Genomic DNA, 26990 nt, shown 5'->3' with positions numbered 1-26990 from the left:
CTTTTCTGCTAAAAATAAAATCAACCGTGTATGTATTTCTTTTCCAAAGAGATCTACATTATTTTTCATATTTTTCCAGAATTTCATATGCATATTTCCAACTCAGTCTGTTCCCTAAAGGGTTAATAACTAGCAAATGGACTTCCCCAGCTGGTTTTGTTCAAAGTGCCGTCATCCCGCTGAATTCGGTCAACATCTATCAGAAACAAAGACATCAAACAAAACATACTAGGCTTCAGTATTCTCTTGTGAAGTTTTGGCCTCTAGCCAGAAAATTTCATTATTTTCTATGTAAGCTTTATTTTTCTTTCCCTGACCAGCAGTTAGTGTGGATCAAAAGAACAATTGCTTTAAAATGCAGTCATAAGAATAATAAACACTGGCACTGACATAGCACTGTGCACCTTAGGTTAAGTTTTGGATCTGTTTTGGGTGCCCTTCTATTTGGGAACACGCTCCAATCTGGGCTTTCTGGGGGCTCCAGGTTTTTTCAGCATCCCGTGACCGTTCCTGTGTCTCCAGAGGCAGAAAACCTCCTAGCTGTGTTACGGCTCTGTTTAAACACCATTTCCAGAAACACTGAGGAATGTCCATGTCAGAATTAATTTTCTTCTTTCTGGTGTTTGTTATCCAAATGGATTAAATGCGTCCAATTTCAAAAAGGAAAATTTTAATGATTTTATGATCCTGGTAGAACTGGGATCAACCATTCCTGCCTGTTCTCACAGCTTATGGCTTTGCTTTGAGCAACATGGGCTTTACAGCCTATCCAGCAGCTCTTGAACCAGATTTGGCCACAGATATGTTCCAGCAGACCCACATGGAGCTAGGAAAAGATATTTGTAAGCCTGCCAAAAGCTGCCCTGTAAAGTCAGTCCTATCTCAGTGCCTCCAACCAGGCGGCTGCTGTGCAGGAAGTTGCCGTTTCCACTAACGCTACGGCAGAGGAGACATTGCCGCCTCCTGCACAGAAGTGAGGGCTGCTGCTTCTCCCAGCAGGCTGTCCCCAGCTGAGGTCCAGCTCTGCACCTGCTGGGGCAACTGAACCACTCAAAGGTACATCACAGAGACACCTTCAGAGGACAACCCAAGTAAACAGATCATCAGGTGTCTGATCAGCTGGGTCTGTGGTTTCTCTTGGGGGAAACCAAAACCAAAACCAAAGAGAGTTTATTAAAAAAAAAAACACAACAAACACAACAAAAAAAACAAACAAGTTTTTCTTTTTTGCATGTATCTTTTTATTTTTGTGTTTTTCATGTAGACAATCTGGGCCTTCACTTCCTTTACCTTGGATGTGTATTTTAGGTACCCAGGGCAGGTTGGGTGCCTGTGTCCCACTGGCAGCTGCAGCAGAGGAACTGGATGATTCAGCTTTTCTCATTTCAGAACTGTCTCTTTCTGTTCTGGGGCAGACCACAAATTTAACCAGAGGTGTTTCCCATATCCCAGTTGCATGGAAATTGTGTCCCCAGAGATGCTAAATTCTGGCTGTTGAACACGCGTGTGGGTCAGAAGGCTAGAAGCTAGCTCTGGGCTAGAAGGCAGTGGGATGATGTATCAGCAGTCCCACAAACACCAGTATTTTCAGGTCAAGCTTGCTTACTTTACTCAGGTTGAGCTGAAAGTGCCATCCAGCAGCATTGTGAATCTATTCCCCAGCAGTGGTGGTGGACTGATTTGTTTATTTCTAAATCACAGTTATCCAATTTAACAGTGCGCACTACCATTGAACATGACCCTACCACTTATGCTGGCTGCTTATTATTCCCATGGTTATCTATCACATATTTCCTGCTGTGGTATCAATCAGTTACTCTTTGTTGTAGTCTTCCCAACTAGTAGGAATAACTGATCCCTCTTCTCTTTACACTTTTGCTTTCACCAGCCATCAGCTTTCCCTTATCTTTCCTTCCACGAGCGTTTTCTTTCTGCTACATCAGAGCAAGTGTCCAAGCAACCTGTAAAAGTAGCTGCGGTTCACCCAACTTGCACTTTAAATTCTTTCAACCATGCAAGAATGCAGCAAATTTATATGTAAATAGCAATAGTTACAATGCAAATCATCAACCTGGACTAGATTCTGGAAGGTCAGAGGAGGATGGATGGTCAAGGACAAGGTGGAGAAGGGAGCCCGTATTTGCTTTCCTTTTCTCTTCCACAACTTAACTACACTGGGACACCCCGCCATACGGTGCATACACTCCAGAAGCACCATGTTCAGTGGGGCAAGGAACTCCAGGACCCTGCAGTGATAAAACTAAGGTCAGCTGTGTTCCCGAGTATGGCACATAGGGAAAAGCCACTCTGCTATTTATACTACAACTGTTTTCATAGAATCATAGAATGGTTTGGGTTGGAAGGGACCTTAAAGATCCTCTCATTCCAACCCCCCTGCCATGGACAGGGACATCTTCCACCAGACCCGGTTGCTCAAAGCTCCATCCAACCTGGCCTTGAACACCTCCAGGGACGGGGCATCCACAACTGCCCTGGGCAACCTCTTCCAGTGTCTTGCCACCCTCACAGTAAAGAATTTTTTCCTATTATCTAATATCAATCTATTGCCATTCAGCTTAAAGCCATTCCCCCTTGTCCTATTACTACATGGCCTTGTAAAGTCCCCCGGAAGGCTGCAGTAAGGTCTCCTTGGAGCCTTTTCTTCTCCAGGCCGAAGAACCCCAACTCTCTCAGCCTGTCTTCATAGGAGAGGTGCTCCAGCCCCCTGATCACCTTTGTGGCCCTCCTCTGGGCTTGCTTCAGCAGGTCTGTGTCCTTCTTATGCTGGAAGCTCCAGAGCTGAACGCAGTACTCCAGGTGGGGTCTCACAAGACCTGCTGGCCACGCTTCTTTTGATGCAGCGCAGGATTCGGTTGGCTTTCTGGTCTGCAAGTGCACATTGCCAGGCCACGCTGAGCTCCTCATCCACAGACTCAAGTCTTTCTCCTCAGGGCTGCTTTCAATCCGTTCTCCACCAGCCCGTGGCTTGTGCTTGGCATTGCCCCAACCCATGTGCAGGACAGACTGACCAGCCTGTAGTTTCCCTGGTCTTCCTTATTTCCCTTTTTAAAAATGGGGGTTACGTTTCCCCTTTTTGAGTGTGTGGGAACTTCACTGGATTGCCATGACTTCTCAAATGTGATGGGCAGCAACTCAGTCACTTCATCTACTGGTTCCCTCAGGACCCACAGATGTGTCTCATCAGGCTCCACAGACATGTGAACCTTCAGGTTCCTCAGATGATCTCAAACCTGACCTTCTCCTACAGTGGGTGGCTCTTCATTGTCCCAGATCCTGCCTTTGCCTTCTGTGACTTGGGCTGTATGGCTGGAGCACTTGCTGGTGAAGACTGAGGCAAAAAAGTCATTGAGTGCCTCAGCCTTCTCCAAGTCCTGGGTAACCAGGTGTCTGATTTCCTTCTGGAGAGGGCTCACATTTCCCCTAGTCTTCCTTTTATCACTGACATACTTATAGAAGCTTTGCTTGTTGCCCTTGATGTCCCCAGCCACCTTTAATTCTATCAGGGCTTTAGCTTTCTTAACCTGCTGCTTGGACAATTTCTCTGTATTCCTTCCAGGGTACCTGTCCTTGTTTCCACCCTCTCTAGCCATCCTTTTTGTGTTTGAGGTTGCCCAGGAGCTCCTTGTTTATCCATGTAGGCCTCCTGGTATTTTTGCCTGACTTATCTTTGTTGGGACGCATCACTCCTGAGCTTGGAGGAGGTGATCTTTGAATATTAACCAGCTTTCTTGGGCCCCTCTTTCTCAGGACTTTATCCCTTTATCTTCATGGCAGATCCCTGAAGAGGCCAAAGTCTGCTCTCCTGAAGCCCATGGTAGTGATCTTTCTGTGTGCCCTCATCACTGCCCTAAGGATCTTGAACTCCACCATTTTGTGGTCACTACAGCCAAGGCTGCCCTTGAGCTTCACATTCCCCACCAGCCCCTCCTTGTGGGTGAGAACAAGATCCAGCCTAGCATCTCTCCTTGTTGGCTCCTCTAGCACTTGGAGAAGGAGGTTATCATCAATGCATTCCAGGAACCTCCTGGATTGCTTGTGCCCTGGTGTGTTGTCCCTCCAACAAATATCAGGGTGGCTGAAGTCCTCCATGAGGACCAGGGCTTGTGAACAAGAGGCTGCTCTTACTGGTCTGTAGAGGGCCTCATCTGCTCGGTCTTCCTAGTTGGGCAGCCCATAGCAGACCCCCACCATAATGTCACCTGTCCCTACCCTCCCTTCAATCCTGACCCATAACCTCTCAGTCAGCTTCTCGTCCATCCCCAGGTGGAGCTCCATGCACTCCAGCTGGTCACTGACACGGAGGGCAACACTCCCTCCTCATCTCCTCTGCCTTTTCTTCCTAAAGAGCCTGTATCTTTCTATCCCAACACTCCAGCCATAGGAGCCATCCCACCATGTCACAGTGAGGCCAGTAAGATCACAGCCCTGCAGGCATGTGCACATCTCTAACTCCTCTGGTTTACGCCCCATGCTACATGCGTTTGCATAGAGGCATTTAATTTGGGCACCAATGAATCGGACTCACTGGCTGGAGTTTCTCTGTGCTGCAAATGTGTGCATTTTAAAGGGTAAAGTGGTTGCTCCTTCTGTAGGTATTCTATTAATCTGTCCTTTCCAAATGGAAAGCCTCCTGGAACTGTTCTGATGCATTTCCACATTTTACTGAATGGTACCTTACATTTTTTATAGCCACAATGTGTCCCATTTGTTTATAGCCACAATGTGTCCTATATGTATGACTCCATCTTCAGTATTTGCTTTTGAAACAATATTTAAAGTAATTCAATTTGCCTATCTACATAATTTTCATCCCACAGGACTAGCAGGACACGATGTGCAGCAGCACAAACATTACCTTCTTACCTTTTCAGAAAGAAACCTTCTGATATTCTTCAGTATTAAATACCAGAAAAAATAATGCCTATGTCAAGTAAGCATTTAGGTAGGTGTCAGACTTCACATACGTAACAGGTAAGCCTGCTAGCAGCAGCAGAAACTTCCAAAAGAAACCAGTACAGATAAACCAGAGTTATGCGTAACCTGTGCTAGGACCATAACAAATGAAGCCTTCCACGACTTCTTAGAACGTTCTTTTACTTTGTACTAAATGTTTATGTATTCCAGTTCATTGGCAATAAGCAGCGTTAGGGATTCTGCTTGCATACCTGAATGAACGTGGGGAGCATCAAGCTTTGGGATGGAGTCCCAAATCCAGCGTCAGTGAAGCCATGCAGCCCAAAACTGCTGATGAGGGAGTCTGTCCTTGACCAGCTCCGTGCAAACCTGCTTTTGGCTTCCAGCAAGGGCTTTCCAGGGGCTTCTCACCTGTAACACACGCAAAGGTTAGGGGACAAAGAAGTGGCAAAGCAGATTTAATCAGGTTATGGCTGCGTTCAGAGGCCTAAGATCACGCTTTAAAACAAATGACCCAAATAAATAGCTTCAAAAGAAGAATGTACTTGATAGGATCATTTTCAGTATTCACTAAAAAACTAAAAGAAAAAATACAGAGGGTTTTTTGTGCAGCATAAATGGAAACTTTTAATTTCTTAAGATGCACATCCATCTATAAAAATCTGAAAAGATACAGGGATAGTTTTGTTTTTCCAGTGTATGGTCTGAGCCATTGACCCAGCTATTGCATTCTACTGGTCAACCCAGAGGCAGTGGGGTGGCCTTCCAGCACCCCGCGACTGCCATCAGCTGCGCACTGGCCGCCCTGTGGGATGTGGGTTGTCAGTTGGGTCTTTACGTGCGTGATTCAGAGAAAAAGCCTTCCCTCTTTTCCTGTGCTGGCATGTGGAGGACAACAGCTTTTAGCCCGCTATGCATGTCAAGATTTATCTTGCATCTACAAGTTTAGCTGCTGTTCTCACTAAAACTATGTTTTGAAGCCTTTACTTCTGAGAACGGCAGCGAAGATTTAGTCTGTCAGCTGTGGTTGAGAAAAGAGTAGGATTTGTTACAATAGCAACGAGCCGACAAACAAAAATAAGCATCAGAAATAAAGACAATGGTGGTAGAAGCAGCTTTGCTATTATCTAGCGGTGCACTTTTGGAAATGATTGCAGTTGAGAATCACTCTAGTGGTTATAAATTACCACAGTGTTAGTTGTGAGCACGGCGGCAGGCTGGGTCTAGTACGCTTCCTTGGGCGACGGCAGCGGCTTTGTCACAGAAGGATCGGGAAAGTCTGGAAAAGCTGCAGTATAAGGAAACAAGATTATAAAAAGTAAGACTTTCAAGTGAGGCTTTAGTACAAAATGATTCTCAATGTCCTTTTTTTTATGGTTAAGTTTCTAAGATTAGAATCCAAATCACGGCCATCCTGCGTAAAGATATTGGAAACAGAAAGGGATCAGAAACTCTTACGGTCTGAGCAACTTACAGAATAAATTGAGAGAAGGAGAAACTAAATCTGCTTTCAGCAGTGCTATGGAATGATTGCTTATGCAATGGATGCCTAAAATGTCTAATAATTTTAATTTCTATGTCTTCATTTTCCTTTTTGCCATGTAAATTAATAAATAAATGCCTGCATTGATATAGTCAAGAAATAAAACTTTAAAACAAATGCGTTTACAATAAAGAGACCTGGCTGAAGCATTTTCTGTGGATTACCTTTCCATCAAAGGGATCAGAACAAAAACATACCATGCAGATACATTTACTTATTTATTTAGTACTCAGGAACCCACGTGGATTTTCCCATCACTCACCAAACAAAAGAAAACCCCACAGACCAACGTAAGGACTTGCATTATCCCATTCTGAGCATTTCAGTGCATCCCATGAAAGCTGTTGAGAGTGAACACTGAGACTCAGAAAGCCATCGTAACACAGCTTTGTAATGTTGTGGCCATGGCTAAGAACTGACACTGATATTTGCAGTCCTGCGACTTGGGAGTTTTGCTGCTTGTATAATTAAACTTCTAAAGGATCCGGAGAAGATCCCTCTGATCTCGCACAGCTCATTTTTCAGCCCTGTGTGTACCACTACCATCTACTGGCCTAACCGAGACTGACTGTTTTCCAAGCACCAAGAGCAACCATAATTCACGTCACCTCAGAACACCTAACGCCAGTCAATTTGCTCCTGATGGTTACTTACACGAGGGCTGCATCAGATTGTAAGAGACCAGCACTGGCCTGCAGGGGTTTAAAACCAACATTCCAGTGATTACCAAAGGAAATATTTTATTATTATAGCTCAAGAAGAGGCTTTTTTCTTTTTTTTTTAGCTGACAATTCAGAGCCTAGTTGCTGAATGTGCAATTTAGCTTTTAACCAAAAAATTCTGCTTATATACAAATGCCCTGGAGGAAAGGTATGCCACAGATTTCATTACAGTGGGTTTATTATTACACGAGACTGAGGATGCCTGTTACTACACTAAGAGAGAGGCAACATGATGAAAAAAAAATAGCGGGGGCTAAATTAAACAGGAATTTGTGCGATGCTGCCCTGGGAACCAAAGCTGGTCAAGTCTCTCAGAGTGTGAGGAAACCTTCTGTTCCCTACACTCCCTCTGGAGTGTACTGCGCAGATTTCAAGTGGCCCCATAGCTCCTTCCTTGTCGCGACCCAGCCACAAACTGTGTCTGTGACGAGAGGAGTATCCCTACGCAAAGAAAGGCAGCACTGCACCCAGGAGAGGCACAGCTAGAAAGGGCTGCATAGGTATCATGTTGCCCACTTACAGCCTTGTGCCACAACCCTTCGCTCTGCCGGGTCATGCTGGACATCTCCGCCATGCATACGTCCCCATTGCAGGCTCCAGTCCAGTTGGGATGTGACAGTTGCACCAGGCATCTCCTTCCCTGGGACTACTTTCCCAAGGACTGCTAAAGGGATCAGGAGGTAAATTTTCTCCTGGAATACAGTCTGCAAAAATAAGCACATGGATTTTTTCCAAACCCTAATATCTGGCAGACATGCTTGTCAGATGTTGGTCTGAATGTATCTATCTCTGATGGGGATACCCTTCCATCCCCCAAGCATGGAGGTGCTATGAAAACATCTAACGCTTCCCTTTCAGTAAACACATGCGAAGAGGCTAGCACAGCAGAGGAAACCACCAACATTCATTTGCCAGCTCAGGCTCTGGTGAACCTAGTTCTTGGGCATGGGAAGCACTTCGGTGTATCTCTGCAATGTTTGTGGCAGAAATGAACGGGCTCCCACACAACACAGCCTCCACAGTCCAGCAGGAAAACTCCTCCAGCCCATCACTCATCCCTGGTGCCCCAGCTCCCAGGGCTGCAGGGAACAGGCAATAGGCTGGAAGAATATCTGTGCATCATCGCCATGCTCCCATCCATCATCCTCACTAATGGTGCTGTGGCTCCTTCCTCCTCTCCGCACCTTATGCACACACGTCCTGGGGCATCCTCATCCACACCTTGGGAAACGCTGGGACCACCACGTGTGTGGAGACTGTCTGCAGTGCCCAGGTCTAGGTCCAGCCATGTAGCCAGAGAGCAGGCTGGTGCAGCTGTCCCTCTCCTACCAGGATGACCTGGTGTGAAGCCTGGGGACTGCTGTTACGAGACACTAAAGCCTGGCAACTAATTAAAGCTGGGGAAAGATTCAGGAAGAAGAATTACAGCACAGAAAATTACTATTCACGCTTTAATCTTCCAGTTGAAATAATACAGTGAATCTCACGGCCGATATCATCAAGGTCAGCAGTAAAAAGAGTCTCCACATACTCCGTTCGGGAACAGTATGGAAGGACCTCTGATTAAGGGAAAACGAATGAAAGCTATGGGTAACAAAATCCAGAATGAAGACTAGAAACAATCAGTGATTACACTCTTGAGTGAGTAATACCTGCAATTATAAAAGTTAAATGATAAAAGACTTAAAAATAAATATTTAAGGATCTGTTCCCTCAAACCCCTTTCAAAGTAGGAAGAAAACACCGCTTGAACTATTTTTCCCTTAATGCAAGATCATCTACATCGGAGTCGATGTTATAATCAATGATCACTATTTTGAGGGTAGGGTTATTTATTATACCACAGCCCTTCAAATATATTTAAAAGATTACAACATACCTCAAGGAAAATTGATTAAATGCTTATGTCAAGTTTTCTGGAAAAAAAATACACCTTCATTAACCACATCAAAATGCGACAAGAGCCTGCATAACTGGTATAACAGCATCATAGTCTGATAAATACATGTCCTTGGAGATGACACGGCTTGCTCTAGCAAACAAAAAGCACCTTGCCAAGCCACTGTGCTTGCTGGTGCTGCAGGAAGGCAGCTTCTACACACTTGTCAGTGAATGGGATGAAAGGGATTTGTTGGTGTAAGTTCCTCCAACTGTAGTTTAAATAGGCGACATTCTCATGGGGAAGGGAGAGATGGTCACACCCTTTTTTCTTCCTTTTCTTTTGGTGGTAAAGAAGCTATCACAGTTCATACATATCAACAGCAGATTATTTGGGGATTGCACTCAAAAGATGCAGTACACAAATTCTGATAGTGGACTTCACGTAAAAACAGTCCCATAGACAAATCTAGAGGACTAAACGTTTGAGTTTCTAAAACATTACTGAACACTAATGTATGGGGTCAAGCCATTAGACAAAATATACACAGAAAAGCTGTTTATATTTTATATGATGGAAAAAATCTCAGATTAGAGAACTTGTGATAGCTACACCCATAGAGGTTATTTGAAACAGTAAATTGAAAATAATATTGGCATCAAAATCATCTGCAGCCTCTTTGACATTTTGAATGGTTCTGTAAACCAGCACAGAAATAGTCTATGTAATAACAATTTTTTAAAATAGCCCTATACATAATCATGACAAGAACAGGCAATTTTTGTTTCTAGAATTGGCCATGTGAAATCTAACTAAAAGGCAGTCATACATTCCTGTGCACATGCACAAATAGTGTGTAAAAACATTTCAGTTGGCCTTGGCTGCTTGCTTAATTCTGAGGAACATACCTCCTCTGTCTTAGGGCTTTTGCAAAATTGTTACAATGAGTCATCTTAAAACAAACAAACCAACAAACCTAACAATAACTGCAGCCCTTTGCAGCAGCTTTAAGAGATGACTGAAGGCACAGTAAATCCATTCCAAAGTAACTTGTCGTGACTAACCATTTGTTTTTCCATGCTGCAATAAAAACAAAAAATAAAATCCCTGAAAATCTCCCGGGTATTTTCAGAGGCGTGGGTGGAGGACTGGTTAGGGTGGTGGAAGTCCCACGGAGAGCAGGCGATGCTATCCCGGGCCCCTGTAACTGAGGTAGTGCAGAGACCCGCGCCGGGTCCTTCACAGCCGCCAGCCTGCAGCCCAGCTGGCCTGTGGAATCATCTCCTTCATTAGCACCTTCGTACAAACGCTGAAAGTGAAAAGTGTCCTGAGGGTCTGCTACATGGGGTTATAGGACTATAGCACCCTTTGGGAACAGCAATGTGGCTCCCTCACACATTGTCCTTAGCTGCCGAGAGCAGGGTCTCAGAGGAGCATACATGAATACTGCAGAAATACTGTAGGTGAACAGTAAAACAATTTATTACCATAACTTCAGCAAGATTTATAAGAGGTTGTTTTCCTTGAACAGATACTGCCCAAAAATATCTTTAAATGAGGTTGATGGCATTCCATTTCTAAAATAACTCAGGTGAGAGATCACACGGTTAAATCATTAACAGGCTGCTGGATGCATCTCAAATATATTAACTTCAGGATGACAAAGCCCATATGCCATTATATCGCTAGACTAATTTATTTTCTAATGTGAACTAAGCATCGTGGGTCAAACCACCAGAACTCTGGCACTCCCAAGTCAAAAGTGATTTCACTGGAAATCTGCCTGGCAAGAATCCTCTGTCTGAAAAAATAACTGTTCAGTTTGCAGAAGGAATGGCTATTAAGAAAAAAACCCCTACCCCATAAATCTCGGAAAATGTTTTAGAGCTCCTAAATTCAAGGCCAAATTCTAATGCTGGCTCATGAGCAGATTCTGCGACGTAAAAAAACCAAAACACAAAAGCCCAAATGTCCATGAAGGAAAAAGTTGCATGAAAATGCCCATGGCTGTGGGGCCTCAGACACGACTGCTCCATGTGAGAGGCTGGAGGTTTATGGTGTGGGAGTATTTTCAGTTCCTGGCTTGTCCCCGAGAAGACAATTTTTCCATGGTTCTGCCTTGTGTCCTCACCTCATCCTGCCACAAAGCAAAAGCTCTCCAGGGTAGGGAGCCCCTGTGGCATTCACACCAATGGCTACAAGGCTTCCTCTGAACACGGGTGCCCCAAGGGACTCCCGAGAAGATCACAGAGTTTCACACAGAAGACAATGACCACTTGCTACTTTTGATGAATTAATTGTCGTCACTTCTCTCAAAATCAGAAATGAGGATGCTTTCTTCCAGAGCAGGAACATCAGCGTTAATCTGTGGCAAATAGGCATTTCTGACCCACAGTATCCTGCGGAAGAGCTGGTTATTCTGTTTGTGCAGGCACCACAGAAACAGGGAAATGGCAGCCAACATCACCAGCGTCACGAGAACAGCCAGAGCCACAAGCCCACGGTATGATGCTATAAGGGAAGGACAGAAATTGTTACTAAGCAGATATAGCTATAATTATAGATAACTCTAAATATAAACATACAGATGTTTTATGGAAAACATTATTACTCCTTATAAGTCACGCATTTTAAATTATAGGTTTAACAGTGAAAAATGTTACTTCACAAAGTATTGGCTCAAAATGTGTTATTACTGCTTCTAAAAAAAAATTAAGAAAGTATAGAAGGAACTTACCTTTTTCAGAGGGTTCTGTTGCATTGATATCTGAAATAGAACCCAGAACTGTCATAAAATTACCCACAGAGCTAACAAAAGTTGCTATATATACTCACTGTAAAATTGATACCGAGAAGATAACCTACCCAAAGCCATGCAAGGGCAGGCTGTTCTTTGTTTAATTGGAACCATGTCAATGGGATTCCAACTGGCCAAGTTAAACTTGACCTAACCTGTTAGCTAAAATCCCTTACATTTGGCGGAACATATTAATTGACATTTGGGCAAGGATGAACAGCACTATTTAAACCCACTTTTTAAAGCAGAAATGCAGAAGCGGGACTGTGCAGCAGCAGATTAACCTAGCGGCTGAGTCCAACAGTGACTCAGGCATTTTGGGTGGACTCTGGAAACACTTCAGCTCTCTCACAGACCCACGTTCCTACTGACACGGTGTCCGTGCAGCTCTCCCAGGCTGCACCTGCCCATGCTGTGAGGTCTGTGGGTCAGCCTGGTGGTCTGCACATGGCTCGCCCATACAACGGAAAGTCATACCGCAGTCAGCGATAACACAACAGCTGCCCAGGCTCCTCAAAAGAAAGTTACCTTGGCTGACTGGGTTTTTTGTAAGTATTTTTTCTAATCCCAAGGGACAGAATTATTTAAATGAAAACCAAGAGCAAGTAAACAAGCAACAAGGAACATTTTAAACAATGGTTATAAGGACACAACCACCTTCTTTCATGGAAGCACATACCTGCATCCATTTTACATACAAAACCTTTTTTTTCTCTGCATGGAGATAATTGCCAGACTCCATCTGTGGTCCTCAGGCTGATACAAAAATTCCCTTTGAGATGATCAAATTCAGGCTCCCTGATGCCCCAGTTAGAATAATTTAAGGGAGAACCATCAAGCCAGGAGATTGTCTCATCTAAGGGCATAAGTTATAAATCATTATAAAATAGCATAGTATTTTGATAAATATCTCTGTTTCAGTTGCACTTACCCTCACATAAAAAAAAATACTGTACTTCGTCTGCTTGGCCACTATATTACCTTTTTTTTTCCTTGCAGGATTTATAAACAACCTACGCATTTGACACAGAAGGTGGCCTGTAGTGCTTCTTTAAGAACAAAGGGATTCACATGCATGCATACATAATGAGTTTTCAGAATACTAACAAGTAACGATTACAGAAAGCTTGGCTGATTTTACTGCATCATAAACAGGTCATAAGCAGTGAAAAAAAATCTCAAAAAGTAACAAGGGTTTTGGAAGATAGGTACACTAACATTAAAATGACAAAAAAAACAAACCAGGTTCTTACAAACAGTTCTCTTCCACTCAAAACTTACTCTCTGTAACAAGCAGGATGTTCAACCAAACCATTTGCACTGAATAACCAAAACTGTGCAATTCTTCCAAAATGAAGGCATTTTCATCTTCATCTTGAATAGTCAGAAGATTTGATCCTATAAATTAAACACAGAACAAATTTTCAAACAATCCATGTGATTAAAATAAAACATTGCATTTCAAAAAGTTAGTATTATAAGCCTTAACTGAAAACCTTGAGAAGTCTGGTTATGCATTGTAAGTTCTTAAATTTGCAATTAACAGTTTTATATCATGCTGAACATTTTCACGTTCTTACATGATTCTAAAACAAGTTTGAAGGGGAAAAAATAATTTTATGTGTATTTTCAGAAATCAGTATTTTCACAAGGAAAGGAACAACAGTTTCATAGTTGGCTTATGAGCTTCACTATCGTTATCATGAACTAGAGAAAACACACGACATTATTTCAGCCAGTTCAGAAAACACGTATTTTTTTTAAGATATTAGGAAGATATTTTGCAGCTACAAAATAATCACTTACTTTGATTTTTGCAGACTTCATATGCAGTATCAAAACTTGTGCCCTGCAGAACTGTGGAAAAGCTGTAGCAACTGTTTTTGAATTTGATCCAGGGAACAGTTTTTTCTGAACATAAGCCTTTATAGGCAGTAAGTTTCTTTTCTGTGATAGAAATAACAGCACGGGTTTATTGGCACAACATACACATTAATATAACATTCCACGTGCAGTTTTGCAGTAATGCTAATAAACACATTATTGGGTTATGCCTCTATTTTTCAAAGTGAAAATTTAGTATATATTTGTATTGGAAGAGTAAAGCTGGTTTTACTTCTGATCAGAAGCCTTGCTTGATTGCAACAGCAAATCAGGACAATCTAACTGGTACTGATGTGCAGAGGGTGCTGTGAGCAAAGTACAGATCAGAGCATTCCAGGCTGCCCAGCATCTCCCAGAGGGCTGGGGATTTCCAAGGACTGCAGAGATTCTCTCCTTTAAGCCACAGAGGTAACTTGTGCCAAATACCACGGCACAGAGGAGAGCTTCCCACCGTAAGCAGCTGCCAGCCCCCCTGGAGTGCAATGTGCTGCAGCAAAGAGACCCTCTGACTCAGGCCAACCCTACAAGCTCATTTTGTGATACCCAGCATCACTTCCCAGTAGATTCAGCTACGTTACCTATAGTCTCACAAGCCTCCTACTTTGCTACAAAACACATTTTTTAAAAATTAAGTAAACCTTAGGCTATATATGATTACATAACATGACAAACACATTGGAAAAATCAGTCAGCTTCATGACAAAACTACGATCAAGAATAATTTTTGTCGTGAAGGATTCCAAAATAGCTTCCTTCTCAACAGGTCCAAAAGCTGTAATAAATGCAGGCAAACCCCTGGTGACCAATACCACTAAATAGGAACTCTTTTGAGAACTGGATGCTGCCAAAGACCGCAGTCTTGCACTGAATGCAGTTCCAGACCTGAATTCTAGATTCAGATGAAGCCCAGGTAATCGACAGAGTATTGCAGGAAACTCAACATATTTTAGGATACAGGAAAATATTCTTATCTTTACAACAAAAAAAGTTGCAAAATAAACTTTTATGTGCAACCAGTGAAAATATGCCTCTGATTTTTCATTTTGCTCTAAATGCTTCCCTTCTCCCATCCCCCAGTTAACTGTGGCTAACCGAATTTATTTCCCTTCAAGCTAGGTTATTAGCAATCATCATTTTTCAAAGATAATACAGTGTTCACTGAGGAGACATGTTAGGTAATCTTCCTGTTCCTTTTCTATTGTGAAAGTTCTCTTTCCGTTCTTTTATGGACCAGACCTGATGACAAATAATTTAGGGGGGAAAATGGTTTCACAAATAGAAGACAAAGCAAGGAAATGCCAGAAATATACTTCAGTTTTGAATAATACTATCATCATTGCTCAACCTCAAGCCAATTAATTTCCTTTCATACACTTCCACTGCCAATACACACATTTGGAGCTGCAAGGATCTCATATAACGGTTAACTCTGACTTACTGGGTGGCACATGGCAAACTGCTCCTTGCAGAAGTCGTTCACAGTTGGCACTCCTCCAGTGCCCCGAAGTATCCATGTAAACACAGCTACCAAAGGCCTGGGACTCGTCATCTTCCCAGAAGGTAAACAAAGACCTAGTCCCATCTGACCATTCAAAGTTAAGCCCGTTCTGCCAAAACAAATTTCAGATTATCTTTCCAATATGCTTTAGCACCACACAAGTTCATCTTCTCCTGGTGGCATTCTCACCAGGTATTACAGAATGTCTTTTACTTTTCCAAAGGCTGGGTAGATCCAGAAGGATCTACAAAAGGCAGATCCCAAGGATCCTCCCAACTTACTTCTGGGAGACCACACACTACATCTAACCTGCTGTTTTCAGCAAGTGGTTATTTGGGCCGTTGAGACACTACAAATGAAACAACATCACTTCAATGCTGAAACTACAAGAGACTTTTTGTTGGTTTTTTAAATGTTTTCTATGGCTTTTAGTTTTCATTAGTCATAGCACCAAAGCGGCTCTCATTAGACTTATACATTAGGTTGCAAAAAAATGGTTAGGGCTCAAGCTTCCCAGGACTTCCCGTGACTTCAAATGAACGACACAGCTCATTAGCTTGTTATCGGAAAAACTCCATGGCAGTATCACATTCACAGCCAGGGAGTGCACTACGTACATCCGAAGTGAACAGCCCAATCCAGTGGTTGTAGCCCAGCTGATTCACAATGACCGTGAGGAAAGATTGGTGATACTGGTCCGTAATGCTGACCAACTCTGCCCCATTTGCCATGCAGGTTTTCAAAGCTGAAGACCATGTAAAATTCCCACGTATTAATTTATACATTCTGTTTCCATATTCTAAAGTATCTGGCACAGGGTACATTTCAGATGCATTGATGACATGTCTGGATGTGTCTGTTATTAAACAGAAAGAAAGGATTTATTTATTTTTTAACACAGATTGAACATAGCAGAATAGCTCCTAAAAAATCAGAACTATCCTTAAAAACAAATCTAAAAATTGCAAACTCCTTGGTTTCAGGAAGGCATTGTAAGCTTTAACAAGAAAAAGACAATGACTACTAGAGCAGGATCTGAAATTCCATCACAGCACAAAACTCATCACAGGAGTGAATGAGTTTAATGTATCTCACACACACACAAAAAAACCAAACAACAAAAAAAAACCCCCAAAACCCTGGATGGAGTTAGTTCCACTGACTGGATCTTTGAAGATCTGTAAGAAATCATCTGGGATCTAGACGTATCCCAAACGTCCAATAGTAGTGGGCTGCAGAGTGCTCTTATCCCAGATACCGCGCATGTAATTTAGATTATGAAAAATAATGGGTCAAAAAAGGGGTAATTTCCAAGTTCAGTTTACAGCAGAAAGCCTGACCTCACAAGTGATTATACTGGCACAACTGAGAGGATGAAAAACTTTTGCTTATGGTACAACTGCGTGCTCGGGAGCTTCCTGAGCTCATCTGTACAATCCCCGAGCCAACGCAGAGAGGATCACAGTATTGGCACTTAAAGAGAAATCTTTAAGTGCATGGAGACTTAAATCTGTTTTTGATGATAAACTAACATATCAATGTCCAAAACAATGAAAGGAAGAAGCGGAGTTTTTAGATTTAAGAAATATAAAAAGGTAGAGCCTTCCATAAGAAAAAAAATGAAGAGGCAGAGACCATCTGCACCCCAGCCCAGTCTGTGATGCTGCTGCGCTTGCTTTTCTAGAGGAGGCAAATGCCTTTGCTAATGTGTATGAATGCTCACAGTATACTTTAAACAAGGCTGTTAAAGCAATACCTCAGCTTTAATCCCCTTTGTCAGTTTGGATAAGTTACTTCTGTCTGTAAAACTCTGTGATTACAAAATGAAGTGGTTACTCTGCTATGAGGTGGAGTGGTTTTAGAATTGGTTCCCATTATGACTAAGAGAGGAGTGTTAACAAGCATATTAAAATAGTACACATTTATTATTTGTCATTCACAAATCATTTACAATTAGAAATTTCTAATCAATAAAAAGTTATGCTCTTGAGCTAACTGAAGCACTCTATTTTGCTCCAGCTTTCAGTGTGTGTCACTGTTTAAGAAAAGGCAGGAAGTGCAGGAAAATCCCAACTCAAGCATCCCTAAGAGATCAGAGTCCAGTTCAGCTCTCCTGCTGGTGTATTTCATTTTAGCCTCCTACAGAGAATAATTCAAAAAAGGGAAGATGGGATGCAGGCAGGATAGCAGAAGCAAAGCACCATCTCATCTTCCCAGGAGCTGACACATTTGTTTGGACATTTGAGCAAATTTAGCAGTTCACTACTGCCAGCAAGAGGCTGTCCCACCTCTCCCTTCCTTGCTCCTCTGCTCTTCCAGCTCACATACCCATGCACAGGTCTGGCACCTGCCTGACCCTGCATTGGGCTGATGCAGCCTGGAAAAACGGCACAAAATGACATCAGCTGAAGGCAGGGGGCAAGTAGGGGGAAAGGGGAAAAGACCAGAGTGTTTTCTGCTGAATTAGCAAGCTGAGCTGCTCAATGGTTTGGGAGCGTGCCGTGGGTGTCACAGCAGGGAGGCAGGACTGCCCCCCTCACCCCCAGGAACACCCTGCTGCGCATGGGGCAGGCGGGCAGCACCGAGCCCAAGGCACAGCGCAGCCCCCCCATCACCACGGTGCTTTGGCCAGGGCCCATCGGCCACTCTCACGTGCACCTGACCAGGGAACATGGGAGGGTCCTGGTCACCCACTGCAGCCCCATCCCTCCCCAGGCACCCTGCAGCCTGGCCGGGGGCAGCGGCTCTCCTTCCTGCCTCTTAATGCCTTTGCCATCTGTCTGAAGCAGCAGCAAGGGTTAAAAAATAAACACTGGGGAGGTAAACTAAACAAACCAGCAGGAAAATGCATGCATTTATTTTTTCTACACTACGTGTAGGATTACTCCAGCACTAATCAATGATGTCAAATACAGCTATGGTTTGCTAAAGCCACATGTGAGCGCTGCCCAAAGCTTGTATTTGTTTATTCTACCTCTCAACTCACTCTCCCTGCCTGCCAGGCAGCCAGCAGGAGGGGATTGTCTCTTTAGACCCAGGGTTTAACTAAGTGGTGCTATATAAAGCTGAGCCATATAAAACCACCCTCGCAGTAAGCAGGCACCCAAGGACACTCCCTACAGGCTCAGATCACTTCCCTCCTTTGCTTTAGGGTTAATAATTTGTCGCTGGTCTATTTTGGTAACATGTGCTGGCAGCTTCCCGCTGGCAGCCCCTGGGATGGGGCTCCCAAGCTGCCTGAGCGCCCCAGGGAAGCCAGCGGCTCCCGATGTGGGAGGCAGCGCCAGAGCGTGGCTTGAGGAAACCAAACAACGCGTGTGCCCCACAAAAGCTTTGTGCTTCAGGCAAGTGAACTTCACGGTAACAGAACTACAGAAGCGTGAAAAGAAAAGCCAAACTCTATTTGATCAGCCAGTTGGTCCGCACTGTTCACATTCCTCGAGTCTGATCCAATATTGCAAGTTGTGTCCTCCCCCATCAAATAAAACTAGAAAAATCATATTTTAATCAAAAATAGCCTCAGTTTTGCCTTTTGTGATTTTGTGTGGTTACTCTGCTGCCATGACAGACACATGAAATTTCATCTCTATTCCTGATTCTGATACGCAACAGAAAGCTCAGTTAGAAAGAGAACTTAATAACAGAACATTTTTTTAGAAATTACTTCTACATCACAGCTATTGATTTATTAAATAGTGAAAAGCTAGACTATCTAAATATCAAACTATCTTAGAAAACTTTTATGTTCCTGGTTTTACAGACTCCTATAGCAAGCTGCTTCTAGATGACAATAAAGATTAATTCGTTATAGTAAGAAAAGAGAATAGAAGCAAAGCAAAATAAAACCTTACCCTGAGTCTTTTGGCAGACAAATCCATAATTTTTCTGACAGTTTTCTAAGTACCATTTTCCCGTAAAATAAAAATTAGGGTTATTTGATACCAGTGTACATAGCGGAAGTTGATCTTGAATGTTTGCACTGTTATACCGCTGTCTCTGCAATCAACATCGAAACTTACATTAATTTAAAAAGACACTGTGTAAAACAATGCATAATCATTACATTAAATTTAGAAGAATAATTACCTGAAAGTCACTATTACAAGTATTTAGGTGGAACAATGAAGGCTCCCACATACACAACCTGAAGCAATAACCTCGCAATAAAAAGGTCACAAGCTTTCACTCAAACTAAAATACTAAGCCCAATATAGACTAACATGGCATAAACCAACATACTAAAATGCAAAATTTATAATCTTACTCCTAAACATTGTTCAGCCCCAGCATACGATACTAACCATCTAATTTAAACTATGTTGCTTAAATGCACTTGCAAGAGAATGTGACTATAGCCACCGATTACGTGAATAGCTGTCTCAGTAGTTCCTTTTTTGCTGCCTCTAGTTATGCCCATAAATACCTGCCCACAGCTGTCTGAAGTAGCAAAAATTAAGAGAAGACTAAGTTGCTGTAACAAGTTTGGCCTTGTCTTTGTGGCAGTTGTGATTTTTATGGACAGAACAACTTTGCACTGTCTTTAAACCACCTGGAAATACTCACATCCACTACTTCGACTGGAGACCAGTTGGAATACATTGGAGGATTTTCATTCACCCATTTTTCATAATCGTCACTCTGGAAACCTATCCAAACACTGGTTTTCTGTCCAAATAGATTCATTGTTATGAAAGCTGGAAAATTAGACAGGAATAAATGGATCAACACTTTTCCAACAGATTAAAGCACTGAAAAAATTGATTACTAGTCAATGACACTACATAATTACTAGAAAGTAAGAACACGAGCAGTATTTCAGTATCATCTAAATGTATCAGTTAAACTGATTAACTTCAGTTGGGTTAGGATCTACCCATTAACTAATAAGTCTTCCAGAAACTTTCACATCAGCTTGAAGAGCTTGAACAACTGAAGTTCAGGGCACTGTCCCACTGGAAGTTTTTCTCAGTTTTAGCTGAGAATACGATTCCTCAACTAAAGATGTCCAGTGAGATTCCTCCCACCTCCACATAAAGTTTTACAGATGTATGAAATTCAACCACAGATTTTTATTAATAGGGATTATAATTATTTCTGAATGTGCTGGCATTTATTTCTCTGACAGTTCCAGCCTAGTGCTATGCTTATGTGCTATCCTATAGATCAGATTTAAAGTACTATTAAAGGGTAAAAATGAGATTGCTTTTGTAACAGGGTTATGTTGCATTTCCAAGGTAGAAATCTTACATACAAATTTTTAAATGGGTATTCCATTTTTTTTTTTTTTCTATTTCTAATGCATGGTAGTAAGAACAACAGAAATTATAATTGCTCCTCAAAACACCTATCCTATGGCTCAGTGAATATTTGAATCTTTACATTTTGAGAACTGGGAAAGAGAAACACTGATTTGTTTAAAGCAATGGAACCACGAGTAGGATCTGAACGATCTTTTTTTCCAAGATGAAACTATACTACAGCATCCTAATGAAGATGAAATTTTGTTTGTTTAACAATATTTTCAGTACTTTACCTTGTTCCAGCTCATCTTCGAGGGAAGCAAGTGACCCATCATAACTACTGCAGAACTCTTGCGCAGAGTACCAGTTTCTCAGATGTTCTGGATCCTTTGGAATTTGTATCAGAAAACACTGTTTAAAAAACCCCAACAATTTATCAGTCACTAAGAGTGATCACTAAAACATTTCACACACCGTTACTGACTATTAAATACTTCATTAGTTTCTGTCCTGCACAGGACCTCTCCAGCATGCTTGGTATCTTTCTCAGCTGTGATCAGGCTTGGATTCCAATCAGTTACTACAGGCAAACACAATCTGGGCTACATTTATCCTTTTAAGTCACTGCAGTTCAGCACCGGGATAAATCTGCCCACTTCAATGCATGTTGCTATTAAAGAACATATGTATTTAAGAGAAGCCTGATGAAATAATTGCCTTTTGACCTTCAACTGCAAATAGATTTTGGTTTGTGATTATCTTTGATGAATCCTATCTGAAACAGCTTCTTTCAGAGAACGGCAGCGGTTAGGTATCCACTTAGTGCAACAAGGGCCCAGAGACTGTTTTGAGACCATAAAAGACTCTTGAAATTGTCCTAAGTGGAAAAGAGAGGATGGAGCAGGCTTTTTACAGCAAATGCACAAATCCACTTAGATAGCTTTTGCATATATGAGTATTTTCTTCCTTGAGTCAAACAAAATATTTGACACCTTATTAGGACAACTTCTGTGTGCAAAGCTACTTCATAGCCATAAGCCTTTGTATCACTGTGTCAGTAGTCAGCAACCTAATGGCTCCGCCTTCAAAAAGGAAGAAAATCTTCAAATATTGAAAAATCCTTAAGAAGTTCAATTTCTGTCATAAATGTGGAAAGCATTTTGAATAATCAAACAGCAGAAAAAAATGTTTTACTTTGAATCCAAAGTGCAACCAGCCTTTGGGACATATTCCTTGTTGGTTCTGGTCTTTTGGAATCTCTTTCTCTATTTTCCATGCAATTTTACGTTTACAAATACAGGGAAGAGAGACAGTACAGTTTTCATCACCCCAGAGTCCTGTGTAAAAAGAAAAATCATAGCTCAATATAGGCTTCAGAAGTGGAAAGGGTTTTTTTCTTAGCTAGCTTTACTGGTTGAGACGAGATTCTACATGAAATACATTTGGACATACTGCATTCAGTGAATTTGATGGCTCCTGGGGCTCATACTTTTATTCCCAGTTTGATTTTATTAAGTTAAACCAAGTCCTCCAAACTGAGTCACATAACATATGTCTACATGATCATGTATTTAAAAAAATATGTTATAAAAAAAAAAAAAAAAAAGGAAAGTTAAAGAAGTGATGCCTTCCAGATAAAATAGTTTGACTTCCTTACATTGAAAATTTTTGGCAAGATCCAGGTACTGACCTAAAATGCTGACCTGCTTAGGAGGAAAATACATTTTTCAGTGCACTCATCAAGCTGTTGACCAGCTCCCATCTGCTGGCCAGCTGAGGGGAGGCCAGGCATCTCTTCCTTTTGTCCGATACTAACTACAGTAATGCAATGTCAAACTTAAGCATTCGAACATTGTGAATCGAAATCCGAAGAGTACATGTGGGGAAAACTAGAAGGTTTTACATTTTTTCAGTTTTGGCTTTTGAGGCTGAGATTACAAGAGTGCAGCTGGGTTACTTCTCACAAATACAAAGCTGGATATTTTGATCCATGGACTTTTTCCATGGAACCTGATATGTTCACTTCATCATATGAATTGCACCTCTTCAGAAAACAGAGACTGTAAGATGACAGAAATCACTGGAACCACCAGCACTGTAAATTGTTTTTGTATTACTGTAGTAAAATATAGAGCTATGTGATGATGTAAAGGCTAGCACCAAAACCATGGTACCCCAAAATCCCTCAGCAGATTGGCTATGGGATCAAAAATAAGTTAGAAACCTCAGTATTTAAAGTTGTGTGCTGACAGAACAGTTTATAAATATAGGAAAAAATGTTGCTCATTCCATCTGGCTCATTTGGTTATGAGAAAACTGACTGTAAAAACTAGCAATATATTAACATTTTTGCTGTGCCACTTAACAGATTCTTAAGGAAAACTAAACTATAAGTATCACTGGAATTTTTGTATTCTGACATTAGAGAACTGGAACTATTAATATACTTTTAAATCCTACAACCTAGTCTCTAAGCATATTAATAATATTTCACTATTATTTTCTTCACTATAAAAGCAGCTATGCAAATTATAACCCTGGAACATTACTTTAATATGGATTGCATTTATTGAGAGCAATTAAAAAAAATAACCTCTTTGGCCAACAACAGAATCAAGTCACAACTCCTGCAGCAAAAAGAAATATAAAATAAACCTGTTTGTGATGAAATGAAGCCACATCTTCTCCCTGGTTTCTGCAGATCTCGTTCCCATCCTTCATTCCAGTTCTGGTATTTTACTGGTGATTCATCTCTCCAGCTGTTAATGTTAAGTGTGTAGTTACACTTTTTTTCTATCCTTACCCAAAAATACACCCTCCATTAAAAGCATTTGTAAGGAGATACAAGCTAAAATGTAACCTTTATTTTATATTTATATATATATATATAATATATAACCAAGTGTTAAAAAAAAACCAGATAACCAACTACAAGGTTGATATTCATGTCTTTGGCTTGTATCTTTTATAACCCTTTCAGAAGAAATACTGTAACGTGGAGGTAGATTAAGGGTAATATATTCTGAATTATATTTACATGAGAACTGAAGTTGTCTCTTGAATATCCCACTCAGTCATCAAACTTTTAGTCCATCAGACTCAACGGCAGCCTGTAAACAGGGCATGCCAAGCACAACTCACAGCAGCTGAAGCGTAGGTACTCTTACCGAAATTCATCACTGAGGTTTTCTGCGTGCAATCCAATCCACCAGTGAACATCACTACTCGATAGCTATAAAAAAAATATGTTTTGCCATATGTTTAGCTGTTGTCACCCTCCTATCAAAGCGTTAACAAACTCTTAAAGTCAGACTCTATTCAGGCAAATACCATCTCCACTGGGTTCCAATGGGAAGAAGAGTTGCTAAATCCTGCCCATGTTAACTCATGTCACTTCAGTAAGATTATTCGCGGAAGTAGAGCCTAATTTATCCCCCAGTTTCCATCGGATTGCTGATGTTAACTTCTGTAAACTAGGAATTTACAATCTTTAATGTTTCCAAAACTTATTCTATCAACATTTACTGACTTTGTATAGCTCATACAAGAGAATTTTAGAGATGCTTTCCAGACTGATTGCTGTTCTCATGGAAGGGTCTAGACCTCCACTCCTAAAAGGCAAAGCATTATGGAAAAGTCTCAGAAATAATGTAATTCAGTCACTTCTTATTGCTGTGCTGACTTGATTCTGCCTTAAACTATGAGTGGGCTTCACTTTCAGGGTTAGCCACTCAATAGTCATAGTTTAGAGGTCTTTGGGAAAGAGCCAACAAAACCAAAAAAAGTTCTGAACACGGAGGACACTAGAAAAGCCACCCTGTCACTGAGAAGCACTTATTTTTTACCAGAAAAAACCAAGTGCAGCCTGTGTTGTGGCAGCCACACTGTGTTTGGAGTTACAGTTAGGGTCTCACCAGCTTACAGCTTATATGTCAAATGAAGAAAATAGACAGTTCTGACCAAGAAGAGACTCGGGAAGAGTCTGATGTGGTATGGCCTGGCCCCTGAGTTTAGTTTTCTAATCGCAGCACTCAGCCTACACATACAATTTTTAAAGAAACAGTGCAAAATGTGATTTCAAATTCCACGCTAAGAAAGTTTGACCACATTATCTAATGACACATGCAAAGTCTATTTGGACTGCTGAGTGTTATTATAGTGATTGCCATCCTTGCTCCTGCTTCCACAGGAAACCAGTTAGAATTACTTAGGGACACACCTGGCCATACTGGGAGAGCTTAGCCAAAGGCAGCAGGCTTCAAAATAGCTGCAGATCTTATATTCTGAGACAACACCTCAAGGAAGTTAAGGTGATTTCCAGTGCCAAGGGGCTGACCTTGGCTTTTCCATGGCAGAATGCTCACACACTGCCATCACCCCCACTAATTTTAACAATAAATCCGCTTTTAAAAGATCTCCTGTAAGTAAACATGATTTTAAAGAGCATTCTGATGAGCCATTTTAACTGGCTTAAAGTTGGAAAAACACATCTTTTATATAATTTTTTAAGTCATAAACATTCATTGTTTGCTAAAGGCAGTAACTACATCACATCACAATCTGTGGTAGATGTGGAAGAAGACAGCCTAGCCAGTTATGCTGCTCTTTCATTATAAGCTATTTCTGCCATGAACTGTTTGGTTTAAATCCGGTTCATCATTTTTTAATACAAAATTACTTAAATAGCAGATAAAAATAACACATAATTCCTTGGAAACATAAAAACCCCATCTTAATACAACACAATTTTACTTATGCTTTGTATTAGAGCTTAAAAACTGAGAAGGCTGTACACAGTGCAAGCAAAACTAAGTGTGGGTCAAGAGCTTTCCTACCCAGAACAAGTGGTTCTTTTAAAGATTACACTATGACATCTCTTTACATTACAGCCATAGAATTTTGCCCTTGGTAAGGTATACAGACTATTTTTATTCAGGTATGGTTTGGTTTTTTTAAAAATTTATTTTCCTTGTTTTGCTTTTACTGAGAACACCTAAAAGAAAACAGACAATTTTCTTGATAATTCATCTGCTCCTTGCAGCTATTTCTCAGTTTCAAAGCTGTTTGTTACATCAGAGTGGTTCTACAGAAATTCTGCTTTCATCCAGAGGAGGGAATTTAGAGGCAGATGTCTTTTTCCCCATATAAATATCCATAGTGACAAAGTGGTTTAATTCAGGGGACATCGTACAAATGTGTGGATGCATGGGAATGTTGCACAAGCTGGCATCACAGAGGAAAAGGCAATCGATCATCCACAGTCATAAGCACCCACCTCTGTGGTTTAGAGTTCTAGATTTAATTAAGGTGCAGAGAAATTCTTCATTATTAGCCAGCTCTGCCCAAAAGTAACTTTTCAAATCATCATGTTGAAGATTTAAACCATGAAGAACGTTTGAAACATCTGGACTTACTGCCTACATCATGCTCATATACCCACAGAAATGTCCCTGGGTATCACTACCTGATGACCAGCTGCAAGTTACTGAATGTTCCCAGAGCATAACTGTGGACCTGTGTGGGATCAAGAGACATCCTGGTGGATGCAGATGTTCACTGTGTGAACACCTGAGGAACCACAGCAGGTCCCCTTGGTCATCAAGGGGTGGTGGAAGACGAAGAAACAGAGGATGTACACCAGATACGAAACAAACCTTTCTCTTTACTCCTAACTACTTTCATAACTTTGGGATAGGAAGCTGGTTTTTGCTGCTCTCAGGCCTTTTGAGGCAGACCGATCGACCTGCTCATTAGCAGAGATGATTCTGCAGATTCTGAAACGTTACTGACTTCAGCTAAATAGGGCTTCAGGGAGGGATGTGGGAAATGGAGACAGCCAGAGAATTATTTCTGAAGTAAAACATCTTTCGGATTCTACCTGGAGCAGCAGGCAGCCAGATATTCCAAAAGATGCAGCAGAAAATAGGCAGTTACTCCCTGAGGGTTTATTTTTTCAAAGGAGTTGTTTCTGTTACCTTCTTAATTTTATTTTGAATAAAGGCTTGTTCACCAGAAGAATTGATCGTTGCCATTCCACTGCGAAGCCAGCCACAGACAAACTCATAGGTTTCCCAGTCCGTAGGGCTGACATGGAAAAGATATTCTGCTCCTTGATAATACGACCATGGCAGTTCTAGAAAATGAGCAAAAGGGTCAGTGGCGTGCAGGGGTAAAAACGCATTTCAAGTCTCATTCTTTGTGACCCCCACAGCCCACCTTCTGCCACATGTCAGAGAACAAATACACCACAACTAACAGCAGAACCATATTTAACATATCCATTTATGAGAAAAATATGATGCACTGAGGTGGTTTTTTTTAATCGCTATCCTGTGATATTACAGCAATTAAGATAAATTAAGAGATAAATTAAGCAATTAAGATAAATTAAGAGAGTTGCCCAGCCTTTGCAAAAAGGCAGTTTAAATGTGATAGAGAGGTTATTAAAGTTCTGTGCTTATTACAGCCAACATGCCTTTACCTAACCAAAGT

The 26990-nt window shown here is 41.4% G+C and overlaps 1 protein-coding gene across 1 annotated transcript in view; it reads right to left on the bottom strand.

Moving 5' to 3' along the window:
- Positions 1–8639: 8639 nt before the first annotated feature.
- The window catches only part of PLA2R1 (phospholipase A2 receptor 1), a 43363-nt gene continuing 25012 nt past the window's right edge, over positions 8640–26990 (bottom strand). The window contains exons 17-30 of the mRNA XM_055718149.1: positions 26474–26631; positions 23666–23730; positions 23154–23257; positions 21693–21835; positions 20792–20909; positions 19822–19952; positions 19110–19254; positions 15876–16114; positions 15199–15367; positions 13683–13823; positions 13158–13274; positions 12556–12732; positions 11817–11846; positions 8640–11590 (exon numbers count right to left, since the gene is read on the bottom strand). Coding sequence (XP_055574124.1) covers positions 11373–11590; positions 11817–11846; positions 12556–12732; positions 13158–13274; positions 13683–13823; positions 15199–15367; positions 15876–16114; positions 19110–19254; positions 19822–19952; positions 20792–20909; positions 21693–21835; positions 23154–23257; positions 23666–23730; positions 26474–26631 — 1955 coding nt within the window. The 3' untranslated portion in view covers positions 8640–11372. The remainder of the gene's footprint in view (positions 11591–11816; positions 11847–12555; positions 12733–13157; positions 13275–13682; positions 13824–15198; positions 15368–15875; positions 16115–19109; positions 19255–19821; positions 19953–20791; positions 20910–21692; positions 21836–23153; positions 23258–23665; positions 23731–26473; positions 26632–26990) is intronic.

The sequence above is a fragment of the Falco cherrug genome, chromosome 8, assembly GCF_023634085.1.
Source record: "Falco cherrug isolate bFalChe1 chromosome 8, bFalChe1.pri, whole genome shotgun sequence".
NCBI lineage: Eukaryota > Metazoa > Chordata > Aves > Falconiformes > Falconidae > Falco > Falco cherrug.
Note: the sequence above shows the minus strand (reverse complement) of the source record. Positions and strands in the feature narration are given on the sequence as shown.